General features: G+C 35.5%; 1 protein-coding gene across 1 annotated transcript; it reads left to right on the top strand.

Moving 5' to 3' along the window:
• The first annotated feature begins 10672 nt into the window (after positions 1-10672).
• On the top strand, positions 10673-14619 carry LOC145558609 (putative ribosome biogenesis protein RLP24). Its single transcript, XM_081619900.1, has 5 exons — positions 10673-10796; positions 11285-11391; positions 13740-13853; positions 13969-14105; positions 14250-14619. Exons 2-5 carry the CDS (start codon positions 11311-11313, stop codon positions 14419-14421), a joined length of 504 nt encoding a protein of 167 aa, XP_081476026.1. The 5' UTR covers positions 10673-10796; positions 11285-11310; the 3' UTR covers positions 14422-14619.
• Positions 14620-16205: the final 1586 nt, after the last annotated feature.

Genomic DNA, 16205 nt, shown 5'->3' with positions numbered 1-16205 from the left:
GAAAAAAGAATCAAAGTTTGAAGGTGCATGTTGAATGAGCTTAATCAAATGTTGTTTGATACTATCTCTCAAGGTGCAAGGATTAATCCATCCTAGGCTATCTCAATGGTTGACTCCATGATGAAAGTATTTGGGTAACTTAGGCACGGAGGCTAAGCACTTCATACTTCGTGATGCAAATGACAGTTATGATTGATGAGCGATTTTGATATGACAAGGCATGCTTCGGCGTTATGTTAAGATTTCATGACAAAGGGTTCCTAAGGGAAAGTATATTTGGTCATGTATCTGTGCAGTGTGTGAAAGTGACACTAAAGTTAGGCCGCAAAGGCTAAGTGTGTGGAAAAATATTATTATTAGAAGAGTCAAATAATGGTGACTCTTAGGCTAGGTACGCTAATGATATAGGGATCAAGCCCCCAAGTCTAGCTCTAAGTGAATAGGGATGAGCACAGGGGATCCCTTGATATGATCAATTGTGAATGTAAATATGAATGCATTTTTATTACGGGCGCACCCCTTTGTGAGGTTGCCTACGTATCCGTTAGGAATCAGGCCCCGAACGTAACTCTAGTCGAACCTCGCACAAGTGTGTATACCTCAAAAAGGTCTTTTTAAGGGTTGTAACGTGGTTAGGCTAAAGGTTGAAGAAGAAGGGGATAAAAGGCTCAAGACCCTAGATAAGCCCCCAAGGTGTGCAACTTTGCTTTTGGAATATTTATATTTTTATCTTTGAGGATTTTAACTCTTTTTTTAGCTCTTTTTTGCTTTAGCATTTATTTCATTTTTATAAGTGTGGGCAATCCCGATCATGCGGTCTATCACTCACTTGGCATTCATGTTTCTCAGGCACGGTACCGAGCACTCGATAAGAAACGCAATCCGAGACGTGTTCTTATCAAAGATATTTTCATATCAAAGACATTGGAACACTTGCCCTTTTGTACACTTTTATTATTTATTTTTGCTTTTATTATTTTTGCTATTGCTTTCTTTTGAATTTGCTCAAGCTTTCTTTAGAATTGCATAAGTTGCACACTGTCTCATCCCAAGGTTAGATAGATGTAGGTTGAAAAAAGGAAGGTTTATCGTTAGACGAGGCTCAAAGTGGTTTATGAAGAAAGGATTGTATATTTGAAAGGTGAAAGGAGATATGATGTGGCTACAAGGGGTGCCTTAAGTCATTGGTATACCTTGTGCTTAATTCGACATAGATTTTTATTTTTTTTTATTTTTTTTTTTGATGCAATGTAATGTGATGATCATATACAAGAAAATAAATGCTCATTTTATTAAAGGAAAAGAAAGAATCTACAAAAAAAATTAATCTAAGGGAAAAGAAAAGGTGTCTATGTTAGACTTATTGGGGAAAGAGTAAATAAAAAAGAAATAGAAAAAAAGAGGTCACGAAATATTGTCGTTGAAGCTCGCATCTTGTCTTGTATTGTTTGCTTTATTATCGCTCGCTCTTCTTGTTAACTGGAGGCATGGGAAGCTTGTTATTATCAATCAAATGTTGGATAGCCTCTTTTAGCTTCCAACAGCTCTCAGTAGTATGACCCCTACCTTGATGGTACTTGCAGTGTTCGTCTGGATTCCAAATAGGCGATCTCTTCTTAAGTGGGGGATCTTGAATAGGTCCAATGGGAGTAATGATTCCCTTGGCATGGAGTCGATCGAAAGCCTCATCGTAGCTAATTCCAATAGGGGTGAAATCCTTTCGCAGTTGCTTTCGATTGCCCATGGCTAGGATCTCACTAAGGTCGAAAGTACCAACACTGTTGCTAGAGTAGGTGTTTTCGGAAGAAGAAGGATAGTCGTTCTTTTTCCCTTTACAGCCACTGTTACTATTGTCACTAATCTTGGCCTTCTTGTCGCGCGGAGGAACATGAAGGAGATTTGAATCAATGAAGTCCTGAACACGATCCTTGAGGGCGAGGCACTTTTCAGTAGTGTGACCGCGACCTCTATGGTATCGACAATAGGAATTTGGATCCCAATTGGGAAAACGATTTTCAGATGAAGGGTCTTGACTGGGACCAATGGAGTGAATATGACCTTGATCATGTAGACAGTCAAAAGCTTCATTGTAAGTCGTTCCTATTGGTGTGTATTCTTCAATGGTCCATTTTGCCCGTGGCTTAGGAGCATTGAATTCTTCATTAAGCTCTTGGCGAGAATTTTGTTCAATGGCCATCACCCGATTTGCTAGTCCTTCTACCACATTCAAGAGCATAGCAATGACATCTTGCAGTTTTCGAACGTCCTCTTTTAGACTTGACGAGTCTTCCCTGGTATTATCTAAGAAAAGACTTTCATCCTCCCCAATCATGGCCACTTCATCGAGAGAGGTCATATAAGCTGTCTCGATCATGGGCTCTCCTACAGGTGTGATAAGAAGTGATGGATCGAAGGATGTTTGGTCATCTTCGATGGCTAGAATCTCGGAAGTTTCATTGCTATCGATCAGATCTTGAATAGCTTCTTTGAGTTTCCAACACTCCTCAGTGTCGTGACCCTTTCCTTAGTGATATTTGCAGTGCTTATTAGGGTCCCACTTGGGTGGCCTGGCTTCTGGAACTGGATCTTTGATGGGCCCTATGGGCATGACTAGTCCTTTGTGATGTAGCTTCTCGAAAGCTGTTTCATAACTCATGCCAAGTGGAGTGAATACCCTTTTTGACCTTTGGATTCGTGATTTAGAGGCGTTCGTGGCGTGTACCTCATTAATGGGAGAGGAAGAAGAAGGATGGTCGTTCTTCTTTCCTCTCGCACTATTATCGTTCAGAAGGTCATCTTCAATGTCAATGCCTATATTATAGACAGCCTTGAAAGTATTCAAATTGTGTTGGTATTTTAAGTGCTTCGAATACTTCTCTTGGAGATTCTTGATAAACTTCCTCACAGATTCTTTTTCAGTGGGAGCCTTGACCATATTAGCGGAAGTTTCCCTCCATTTATTGAAGAAAGAAGTGAACCCTTCGTTTTCTTTTTGTTTTAACATCTCGAGTTGTCTACAGTCTGTTTCGTCTTGGATGTTGCACTTATATCTATCTATGAAAGCGTTTGTTATCGACTCCCAAGAAGAGGTTTTTTCCTTCTCGAGAGAAAAGAACCATTGTTGACAAATGGTTTCGAGAGATCGTGGGAACAGAGAGGGGAAAACCTTCTTATCGATACCCTTAATGCTCATTATAGTTTCAAAAGCTCTTAGATGAAAATAAGGGTTATCTGTTGCCTTGAATTTAGGGATGTCAGTGGCGTTGAACTTATGTGGAAGAAGTTCCTTGTCCAGCGAGACCCCTTGTGAACTCATGCCCTGAAATTTATAGTCACTAGATAACTTGTTTAAACTTTCTTGCATGAGGTCCATCTGTTGTTGCTTCACGGGATCATCGATCTTGAGTGTGAGTAGCTTCAGTGTCTCAGTCACGGTAACCAATTGGTTCCTAATCTCATTGACTTCTTCTTGACTTGCCATTATCTTTTTAGCCTTCCTCTTTTGACGAATCGGTTTATCAAAAAGTAAGACTTGAACAAAGAGATTATCCTTGATTAATCGCCCTTCTCTCCTCGACCGAGTACTGTGGAAAAGGAATTTGGGGATATTCATTGTTAATTATTTGACTCAAACTTTATTCGACATGCAATGGATGGAGGAAGTGAAGAAAAAATGGAATAGAATATGGAGGAAAAATGATGTAGATGGAGGGATATGAAGAATTAGGAATAGAATGTACCCCCAACTCAAATGACGGAAAAGACCGACTCATGCATGAACCTAAGACATGGTCCTGGTGTGAAAAGAGTATGTACGAAGTGTGTGCTAAGACTAGTGAGTGTAGATGACATGTTAAGACTCGTGTCATGACCATGTGGCTAGACTATGTGACTAGACTCAAGCAAAGACTAAGTTAAGACTTCACGTATATGCATTAAACTTGACAGACTGTGGTATTTTAGTCATAACTTTTTATCTGTGACTCTGATTTGGATGAAACCAATTCCAAATTAAAGATAAAACTCGGGGCTACAGATCCATAGGCTTTAAGACTCGTAGTTCTTCCTATAACTCTGGCTATGACCAAAACAAGTTGACGTTTGTACAGCATACGGGAATAAAAATCCGGGTTGACTTAAAAGAACTATGACTCGATTTTATATTTATTTATTAGCTCTAATTAATTAGTTAATTAATTAAAAAAAAAGTCCTTTATTCATTAATTAGTTTATTTAGTATTAACACAAATCAAACAAACGGTTAGGAAAAATCACATAGAGTATGCACAACAAATAATGCACAATTAGTCAAGTAGGCACAATATGATGCAATGAGTTTGCAACCTAACCATGGCTCTAGTTCTCTAAAGTTCGGGATATGGTTTAGTCAATAAAGGGTTCATGGTTAATTGTCCGGATGCACCGCGCGGAAGCCTAACCGTGAAGGGTTGGCGCGAGTGGATGGGACACCGCGAGTTTTAGAAAAAACTCGCTTCCATGGTTTGGTGAATTCAACAATCTCGGATGTACCCTTTGTTGCACGGAGCTTTCAATTGGGTAGATGGAGCATGAATTCCCAGAGGGTTATGTCCATATGTAGAAAACATATGGGTTTCAGAAAAGTGAGAAAAAATTCAATCAGGAAGTAGGATCGAGCAAACAATACGAAAAATCGGTCGAAATTAGAACGCATATTTCTGGCTCGGTATTGGGGGAAATTGGCGCCAGCAATCAGAGACTGGCGCCAGCTTTTAACTGTAGCGCTTGGCGCCAATACTGGCGTCTGGCGCTACGACTAAAATGCTGGCGCCAAGCTCTGGCCCCTGACGCTACTTCCCACATGCCTCAACAGCTTTCTGTGCTCGATAAAATTTTCCAGTTTCGCGCGGTGTTATTTCGGTCCTAGTTGTGAAAGATATTTCTCAAATTTCCTACGTGTAAAATCCTATGTTTTTAACTCATTACGTATGGTCTTTCCAATGAGATCTTTTTTATGCATATGACAATAATGTTAATCAAAATTACGCACATGAAATACTTAGAACGTTTCGAGTCTCATCCACTCATTCTAAATCATTGCCGAAACAAATTCAGGAATTAAAATAGAAATCCTCCAGAGTGGAGTCGCCAAAAACTGTAGGGAATAAATTTCAAGCGTTAACCCCTAGCTTGAACCCCACTGTGATCATACACTAAAGTATGGTGGCGTCCAAAAGGGAAGAAGATAAAGCAAAAGAGTCGCCAACGAGTTTTAAGAACTTGTAAACCGTTCACGAGGTGAAGGTTACACCCCTTAACAATCCAAGAGATCGTCAACTCCATAAGGTCTAGAACCAAATAAGGGTTCGGGGATGAAGGTATAAATCCAACCTAAAAGAGATTGAACCTGCCCTAATAATAGGCCTCTACTTTATTCTGATCGTATTCATGTGTGCTTTTTAATTAACATGCAATCAATAGGATTAACCCTAAACCTGTTTATCTATGTTGGTTGAATATTAATGCGCAAATAAATCTATTATTGGCGATCACTTGAATTATAATCATATTAACCCTAACAAGATTATTAATTATCTTATTAAGCGTGATTACAAGTACCAATTCCCTTTAAACATGCATAAAGGTGTGATCAAGCAATAACAATAAATAAGCATCAAGCAACATAATAATAATAAATTAATTATAATCATCATCAAAATAAAATTATAATCATAATCAAAACAATAATAATCATAAATAAAATAATCATCATCAAAATAATAATAATAATAATATTCATAATCATCATAAATTATAACAATTATAATCATAATCATGTTCATGTTAATATTAAAGCATAATAATAATAGCAAGATCCTAGGCATGATACTAACAAGATTAATAACAAACCCTAGCATGTCACTAAGCAATAAAGATCAAATCTTTAACCCTAACATGATACTAACAATCATAAATATTAGGAAGAACGTAGGAAGCATCGCAGGAATCATAATAAGCATATTTGATATTATAACCTTTTCCCTAAACATGATACTAGGAATATCACAATAACAATACAAACATGATTTCTACATCATAATATCAATAAATCAATTAAAGTACTTACTTCGACGCCTCATACCTCTTTCTAATAACAAAATACACACGTTAGTAACTTCAAGGAAAATAATAAAACAAACAATTAAATTAAATAATTGAAATAGAGATTTGGGACCAAACCCTCAGAAATTAAACCTTTCACGTCTAGGGCGAAGGCAACTTCGAATATGGCTAGGTGTTTCTAGATCTTGCGAATGCGGAATTTTGTATGTGAAAACAAAGTTTAGAGAAAGAGAGAATTGATGAAAGATTAAGAGAGAATGATTGGATTAAAGATTGCGAATGAAAACTGATTGTTGATGAGAATTCGTGAGAATTGATGAGAATTCGTGAGAATTGATGAGAATTGGTAAGAATTGGTAAGAATAAGAATTGATGAATGAAAACGAAGTTTTTAATACGTTATTTATAGAGAAATCAGCCAAAAGATAAAATATCAAAACATAGCACTTGGCGCACGCAAAACGAGATTGGCGCACGCAAAACAGAGCTGGCGCCAGGCGCCAGGCCTGGTTCCAGGCGCCAATGCCTGGAGTCAGGCGCCAGGCCTGTTTTTGACGCGTTTTCGAAAATCAGATAAGTTTTGCCGTACGGGAGGATAAAATCGTATATTTTCCTCAAAAATGCTATTTGATTTTAATTAAAACTCTGAAAAGTCAACAAAAGTCAATTTATCAATGCTAATTGAATTAGGAATGAAAAGAACCTTCTAGAAGAATCTAGAAGACTAAAACCATTCCTGATTGCATTAGGAATGATAAATCATATTAGGCCCTCCCCTAGATCATTGGGCCGCACATAAGACTCAAACCGGGCGCAGTTTAGTAAATTGGTCATAACTTCCTCAATATTCATCGGAATTGGGCTTATAATATATCGTTGGAAAGCTCTTGTCAAGCCCCATCCAACTACACTACTATTGGACCCATATCATGGACCAACCAAACTGGATTGGCTGTTTTCTTAAAATAAGTTTTCAAAAACAGAGAGAAGAGAAAATAAATTAAAACTATCCGCAACACTAGACTTTCCACACTTTCGCTTCATTCAATTATGATTCGACGTGAAAGGTACTCATCACCGGGTTTGGTTTTGGGGAGACACAAATGGGTGTCTACACCTTCTAATAAAATAAGATCTAAATTTTGATTTGGGGAGGAAATGGTGGCCATATCCAACAGAGCAAAAGAGTTTGAAGAAGCTCTATTTTTGGTAGAGTTATTAGACTCATTATTGGGGTGATTATTTTTTGTCGTTGGGTTGGGCTTAGAAATGGTAATGGGCTGAGAGATTTGTCTGGGCTTAAATAGGACTGGTCTGAGAGTTTTGTCTGGGCTTGGAGTTAACATGAGCTATAAATGGGGTTTTAGAAGAAGAGTCATTAGTTTGAGATTTGGATTGGCTAGGCCTTTTTTTCTTTGACACTATAGTCCAAGGACCATATTCAGCATTTGAGTTGGAAACATTGACCCTAGGATTTTGGGTGGAAACAGAATTGGAATTATCTTCTAAAGTCTTCCCATTTGGTTGAATCAAGAAAGTTGGCATAATGCTTTTTCCTTTGTCAATAGAAGCATTAGTTTCAATGCTAGTTTGCTTTTGGTTGCATTTTTCTTTAGTATGACCAATCTTTCCACAAAGAAAGCATAAAGTATGAATATTTTCATATTCGATACATTGCCAACTATTTCCAACCCAAACATTTGTAACCAAAGGAAGGGTAAGATAAATATCAATACAAACCCTTGCGTACCTTGGTCTTGTTAAATGATCTGTAGCGTAATCAACCCTTAGGGGATTCCCGGCTGATTTTGCAATATCAAAAAGAGCCTCCTTATCATAGCATTCAACTGGTAATTCCGGAAAACGGATCCATACAGTCATAGAACCAAACAGGTTCATGGAAGGACGGAAGTTAGGTTTCCATTTAGTGATCATTAAATAATGATCTAAGATGAACCAAGGGTCTCCAAGAAGGGCTCTTTCATAGTCGTCTTGGATTGAAAAGCGAAAAAGATAAACATCTTTTCCTAGGTCAATAACCTCAAGGGATCATTTGGGTCTCCACATAGCTCTAACACGTTGTGTTATATACGATGGCCGAACTGAAATTCCCAAACATTTACCCATAAGGGTAAGTGTCCAAGGTTTCCTAAGCTTGTTTAAAGTTTCCTTCTCAAAGGAGACTGCCCTTGATGGATCAGGAGGTGAGAAAACATCATCCTCCCATTCCGTAGAGGTAATTACAATTTTTCGGGCTTAAGAGAACCATTGAGATGAAGATTGAACTGCCTCCATAAAGGATTGCTTAGGAAGAACATTCAATGGAACGACCTTATCCATATCAGAAGATTCCGTAGGTTCCATAACTATATCCGAATTTTTTTTACTTGCATCATCTAGATCAATAGGAATATTAATCAGATTGATTGCACTTTCCTTTCCTTCAGAGCTGCTAACACCATCCGTCTCTTGATTTGAGTCCATTACAAACACAAAGCAAAACTTAAAGAAAACAAAACTAAATAAAGAGGAAAAAAGACAGGAACGGGACATAACAAAAACGAGGAACACGAAGATTGAACACCTGTAAAGAAAAAACAATTTGAGGAAGAAAGCCTACTAATCCCCAAACTAAGGCTCTCAAGGCCTCCTTTCCTAAGCAAGGAGGGAAACCCTTGATGACCTTTGAGAGAGGAAAAGGAAGCTAAAGAGAGAAACCATTAGTTGTTCGATTGAATGTATCTACTTCATTCAAGTTCTATTCATTTACAACAACTAACACTGACGCAACTTGGTTATTAGTTTATTACCTCACTAGCTATATGACAACTAACATTAAATCTAATTCGAGTAAATCCAAAATACAGTCCCTAAACTTTGCCAAAAGTTTGGATTTGGTACCAAAAGTTTTAAGTGGCTAAATTTGGTCCCTCAACCACCAATGGGTCTTCATTTGTGGTGGCTAGTACAATGACTCACCATAGTTTAGGGACCTATTCATATTTAATTGCTAAAGTTTAAGAACTTCAATTGATGATTAGACCAAAATTGTGGGATCTGACTAGGGATGGTAATGGGTCGGGTCTTGGTCGAGTCCACTGGGACCCGGACCCGAAATTTTAGAGGTGGATCTAGATCCGACCCAGACCCACCGGGTCTAAAAAAATGAGACCCAGATCCATCGGTTCTAGTGGGTCTCAGGTCTAAAACGGGTTCAACTATAATTTTTTTTAGACCCACCGGGTCTAAAAAAATGAAAAAAATGAGACCCAGATCCATCGGGTCTAGTGGGTCTCAGGTCTAAAACGGGTTCAACTATAATTTTTTTTTTTTTTTAATTTTCAATATATATATATATATATATATATATATATATATATATATATATATATATATATATATATATATATATATATATATATAATAAAAGATGCATATTAAAAAATTGTTCATATTTTTTATACACAAATGATTTGTTCATTAAAAAGTAAAGACAATGCATGAAAAAAAAACTTAAAAACTAAAGATTCTTGGTTGCTCGACGTACTTTCTCTAAAATCTATCTTCTCAACCTCTAATTACGTACTATAATACTAATCTAATATATCTAATTAAGTGGTTTATTTTAATAATAGTATGTCTAATATACATTTTTTTTTTAAATAAAAAAAAAAATTAAAACGGGTCCATGGGTCGCATCTGGGTCAAAAAAGTGTAAGCCCAGACCCAAATCCGGCCCATTAAACTTAGACTTAGACCCAACCCAGATCCATCGGGTCTAAAATTTAAGGACCCAGACCCTAAAATATGGGTCGGGTCCAACCGGGTCTGAGTCGGGTCTAGGACCCATTGCCATCCCTAGATCTGATCATATTTTAATGAATTCCATGATGATTGGACCCAAGTTGAGGGAATTTTTTTGCATTCCAAGACATATACAAAGTACATGACACAATTTGTGACAACTAAAACTTTAAGGGTCTGTTCTCATATGTTTATTTTCAGTTCAGTTCAGCTCCTAATTTCCTTTTATAAAATATTTAGTTCAATTCAGCTCAGTTCAGTTCAGTCAATGAGAACAGACCCTTAGAGTTAATAAAATACTAAACTCGAAAACTAGAACCAATGAATAGTGATTACCAAATTAAATATTTTTCTTGTTCACGTTTTTATGATAATTAAAATAATTGCATTAAGACAATTAATTTGACAATATATAAAAATTTAATTCACCGGCTTGGGTGAGAATGGTGGTCGGAAAACTTATTAAAGGCACACCCAATTCATTAGTTTGTGGTGTTTTTGCTACTACTCAAAATGCAGGGTGCACTTAAGTCATGGTTCAGAGTGTTGAGACTAGTTTTTCTTAATTTTATTGCTAATCTTTCATTATTTATCATTAGTTTAACACTATACTCAATATTTAAGTCATCAAAGTTAAGAGTGTTTGAAACTTTTACATAGAAATTTACTGCGTTACAGACCCGACCCATTTACTGTTCTTAAGAGTGCTTGTATTTACTGTGTTACAGACCCGCCCCATTTACTTAATAGACGGATCAACCCATTTATAACTGTGGCGGGTCATGTCTTTCTAATAGGGCTACAAGGCCTCCAAACCTACCTCTCTCTCAGTTCTCCAATTAAAGCGCTCTCAACGTTCTTCGTTGAATCCCATTGAAGAAGCTTCTGAGGTAAGTTGTTTGTTTTTGTTATCAATCATCCTATCAATTTCATAATCTAGGGTTTATCTTTCATCTAATCTAATTTAATTAAGTCTAGGGTTAGAAATTCTCAGCTATTGCTTCTAATTTCTAAGATACTAAAAAAAAAAAGAAAATTATGAGACTAATTTGATTATTGAATCAAATAATCCTAAAATTATGTGATTTTTCGTATCAAATTTGGTTGCTAATATATCGCACAACCTTTTTTTTTTTTTTTTTTTTTTTTTTTTGTATTTTTTCAAAAAGACGGTCCAAAACCCTATACTACGTATATGAATTGTTACAAAACCCTAATATTTTTACAGAGTCGTCCCAGCCTCCATTTCTCTTCATTTGGTCTCACTTTCATTGGAGTATGATATTTAGGGTTTTGAGATGTTAAACATAATTATAATTCTGAATTTGTGTTATTTGTGATAAAGAAATAATCTTTTCTTTTGGTTGCTTTTCTGTAGGTGGGGTGTTTTGATTGTTCTTCGCAATGAGAATTGAAAAGTGCTGGTTCTGTTCTTCCCAGATATACCCCGGCCATGGAATTCAGTTTGTTCGTAATGATGCTAAGGTATTACCACTTTTTTAATTATTATTACTACCTCCGTTACAGGTTATTTGCAACGATTAGATATTTTCACTCTCAGCTTTATGTCAAATCGTTGCACATGACTTGTAACGGTGGTAGTATTATTATGACGATCCATGTTAGCCGACCATAAATCATTTTGGAACTAAGGTTTTGTTGTTGTTGTTGTTGTTATGTTATACGATTTGTTAGTATTCACAAAGGAATTTTAATGATATTGTGAATGAATAGAATTAAAGGAGTATTTGTTGACCTTACAACTAGGGGTGAGCAAAAATTCAGGGTACCCTGATATGGAACCGGAACCTGAACCTGTTCGGAACCGCAGGTTCTAAACCCGGAACCTGTTGATCAGGTTCCGGTTCCAGGTAATAAAATTAGGAACCTGTTGCAACAGGTTCCGGTTCCGGGTAATAAAATTTTGGATCTAGAACCTGTAGGGTATCCTGTTAGTACAAGTTCCCTGTAGGGTACATGAAACCGGAACCTATATGGTATTAAAAATTCTAGACAATTAGTGTTTGTTTGTTATATTTGAAGTACTATACTAAAGTTGTAAGCTTTTATTGTGATCATCTATTTTTAAAAAAAAAAATTTGTCCAATTTATCAAGTAACTATTAAACTTACTTTGACAAACAGGGTACCCTATTTAGGAACCGGAACCTGCAGGTTCCGGTTCTCAATTCTTAGGAACCTGTTGCAACAGGTTCCGGTTCCGGTTCCGGTTCCTATTTTTAGGAACCTGTTGCAACAGGTTCCGGTTCCGGGTCCTGATATTTTTACAGGGTACCCTGCGAAGCTCACCCCTACTTACAACAACTGATTATAACAGAACAAAGGCCAATTGAAGTATTAAAATTCAGTTACATCAATGTCCCTTAGCTTATGTTATAGCCGAGTGAAGAACTGGTATATGAAACCAATGAATAATAGCTGCCACAGGAAAACACGAAGGAGGCGGCATTGGTGGGTTCCTGACTCTTCTGATGAATGTAAATTCAAACTTCTTAACATAAATTTCTCTTTCAACAATTATTCGCTGAATTTCATGTGTCACCATTCTTGTATCCGAACAGCTTTCATGTATACATCTTCATCACTTTCTGGATCTATTGCTTCCAACATCAGATCATTAGGTTGCCTGTAATTTCAATGATGCTGACTTTTTTTTTGTTACATTTGCCTTATTCTCAATGTAATTTCATTTATTTTAAAGGCACCGTCATAATTCTGCTCCATGGTTGTTATGGGTCTGTAAGTATTGACCCTGTCACCAATTGCCGTGTCTTTTAAAGAAGATGCTGAAGGGCTGTTCTTTGAACCAGAGCTGTCGTAATAACTGTCTGAAACAACTTGAATAGTTCCACAAACTTGTCTATATTCTCCAGAATTTGTCATCCATTTTCTTCAAAATTTCAGAATTCTATTGCTCCTGAGTTTTCATTCTGCTCTCCAATGCTTTGATTTGCTGTTCCATGCTTGGTTTCTTCTTAAGAACAGCACCAATCTTTATGAATGTATGCAAATTACCCAGAAAGATTTCTGAAAAATTGTTTTACCTTGACAATTGATCAAACAGTTTGGGGGTATATTCCTTATTGCCCAGAATCTTAAAAGAACTTGCTGTGGTTCTGATTCAATCTAAGAATAAATAGAATTTTGATTCAACTGGAACTGTAATGGAGTGTGGCTCTGATACCAGTGATGCAGGATCAAAGATCACTGCTAAACTTTGATCAGAAATTGATCAAAGAAAACTTGGCTACTATTGCATCGTGTAGCTGAACAATATTGCTGTTATGTGTTAATCACTTTGAATTAATTTATTACCAAGTAGTAGACTACTAGCCTGTGTTAGTCAATGCTTCTCGCTTTCTCTTGGCTCTAAATTTCATAATGTAAATGAATAGTTGAAATAACACAAAGGTGTGAAGCCGCTGAGTTTGCTCTTTAGTTCATCATTGACGGTTTAAAGATTTGACTCTATTGGCCGCATACTTTCTAAAATTCAATTGGTGTTTTGTGTAGCTCTATAAAGATGTTGTACTCTTCGGGGGATTCTTGAGTTCTTGTCCTCACTAGGCTAACACGTAAACTATGCATAAGAAACTTTAATTTTAAACAGTTATTACTGAATGGAAAATTAGTTCTCAAGCTTAGTTTTTATCACTGCAAAGTGATACTATTAAATGCATTTTATATTAAAACTGCCCCACTGACTACCTATTTCATTTATAATCCCTAAGGACTACATTTTTACTTAAAAATGCTATCTTATTGCTACTTGGTTCATTTTCTTATTTCTTTTTCAAATTGTTTCCTTCCCAGATTTTTAGATTTTGTAGATCCAAATGTCACAAAAACTTTAAAATGAAGAGGAATCCTCGCAAGGTTCAGTGGACCAAAGCTTACCGAAGATTGCATGGAAAGGATATGACACAGGTATGATAGTTGTTGCAATTGGTATTTACTGACTATTACAGTAAATTTCCAATATTCTTTGTATGGTTTATTAATGCTGTTGCTATATCTTGCCTGTGTTTATTTGGTTCCCTAGGACTCTACTTTTGAATTTGAGAGGAAGCGTAATAGGCCAGAAAGATACGACAGGTCTCTTGCTGAGAATACTTTGAAGGCAATTAAAACTATTGACAAAGTCAGAACATCGCGATCTGAGAGTCATATCAAGAAGAGGTCAGTTCTCATTCTTCTATATCAGTGTCTACTTGAGCAGACAAGTTGGAATTTTTACATTCTTTTTTATAGAAATTGTTTTTATTTAATTGTTTTTTATTTTTATTTTCATATATATATAAATATATATATTTTTTATTGCAGGATGAAGGGAAACCCACTCAGAGAGAGGGAGAGAGCAAAGAACGAACTAATACATGGCATCGACTTGGTCTCCAATCCTATGACTCGAAAAGAAGACCCTTCTTTTGTTTTACCAAAGATCAAAGTCCCCAAGACTTCAAATCAACAAGAAAATCTTGCAATGGAAGAGTAATTTGTCAGTGGCTGGGTATAGAAGTAATTTACAACTTGTGGTTTAATTTTGTAGTAGCCTTTAACCGAACCTGTAATGCTCTGAATACTATGAATTTGTTGATCTTCAGCTTTCGTTGATACACTGGTCGTACTTCAAAGAGTGATTGTTTTCTTTTTGTTTCATTTTTATATTAATATTGTATTTAACCTTTGTTGATTGATGTTTTGATGAATTTTACTCTAAACTCGTAAATATCGATGCCGGACTGAGCTTTAATAGTTCTATCAACGTGTATGAGATAGGTTGCCTGCATTTTTTGCTGGTTTTCGTGATATGTTGGGTTGCAGTTTATGATTTTGAATGTCTAGTGCATGTGGTAAGAGAAAGTTGAAGACCCAGTGGCCAATGATGCGCATTGAGATGCTTGTCTTTGGGATTAATGTGAGCTTTTTATCGCCCAGGCTAGCTCCTGAGCTCATATTTCAGGAGTTTTTGGTTGTATGTTTGGCCCTTAGTGGATACATTTTTAACTGTGCTCATTTCAATTACTTGTAGTTATATACTATTTCCGGTTCTTATTACTTACAACAAAGGAAATATTTTATATCTCACAAATAATACTCCATTGTTGCAACTTTGCAAGTAATAAAATCGGAGGTAGTATTTGCTTTTTGTCAGAATTGCTCATCAAACATTAAATACTTGCTCACATTCAGTCTCATGTTAGTATAGGTGATACTAGGTTATCCAATGTCATCAAAAATTTTATTTTAGCTTCCAACAATTAACAGTTTGTATAGTAGTTTGTAGAAGCATCTATTTGATTTTTAGTCAAAATACACAAACAATTTTCAAATAAATAAAAATAGAGTAGTTTTGAGAACATTTAGATAGTAGAGCTACACAAAACACCAATTGAATTTAACATAGCTTTGAAAATATATTTCATTTGAATTTTTAAATATTAAATTTTGGGTTTTCTACATATATTATATACTCTATTTAGTTATTTACGAGTTGTTTACAATAGTTAATAATATAATTTAATTAAAATTTCTTAATTAAACATGAAAATTATGCAATTTTGGGAATTGTATATTCATATTTAATTAGAAATTAGTTAGGAAAAATAAGGAAGTTATTTTCTTTCCATGTTTAAAGTTTATAATTTAACTAGCATAGTGTCCGTGCGATGCACGGTTTATAAATCAAACTATTAAACCCGTAGGAATAATAAAAATAAAAACAAAGGTAATTCATTTACTATTAAAGGACTTGGTTACTAATGGTCAATAAAAAAAAATTAAAGGAACGTTATTTGAATAGTATTTTATATTATTTGAATTTCTTTTAATTTTTTATAATGTTATTTTATTAATTGAAAAATAATTGAATAATACTCCACATAGCTATATAAGAAGTAGACTAATTTATTTATATTTCCCGTTGAGAAAAAACTAAAATTTTCTTATCATACCATCCGCATCAGTAGCTACAATCAATCTAATATATACATGTTTTATTTACCCGTCGCACTCATTAAATCTATAAACACAATAATAACCTTATATTTGACCTACCAGAACATATAAGTTAAGCATTGTGCCAAAAACTATATATTATATAATAGTCATATATATAACCAACAACTGATTAAATATAGTATACAACACAAATACTTCGTATATAATGGATACTGATAATTTTATATAAATAAAATATACGGAGTATATATTACTAAGATTTATCCCTATATTAATTATAAGATGGTTAACAAAACTCTTATAATAGTGCATGGACAT

The sequence above is a fragment of the Chenopodium album genome, chromosome 9 (assembly GCF_948465745.1).
Source record: "Chenopodium album chromosome 9, dcCheAlbu1.1, whole genome shotgun sequence".
NCBI lineage: Eukaryota > Viridiplantae > Streptophyta > Magnoliopsida > Caryophyllales > Amaranthaceae > Chenopodium > Chenopodium album.
The sequence above is the reverse complement of the archived record's forward strand: the minus strand, read 5'-3'. Positions and strand labels throughout refer to the sequence as shown.

What these genes read in the sequence shown, in the direction of transcription:
- LOC145558609 (XM_081619900.1), top strand. Translation starts at nt 11,311, where the DNA reads ATGAGAATTGAAAAGTGCTGGTTCTGTTCTTCCCAGATATACCCCGGC. An exon ending in ATGGAAAGGATATGACACAG is followed by an intron (nt 13,854 to 13,968) that starts GTATGATAGTTG and finishes TTGGTTCCCTAG; the next exon opens with GACTCTACTTTTGAATTTGA. An exon ending in GAGAGTCATATCAAGAAGAG is followed by an intron (nt 14,106 to 14,249) that starts GTCAGTTCTCAT and finishes TTTTTATTGCAG; the next exon opens with GATGAAGGGAAACCCACTCA.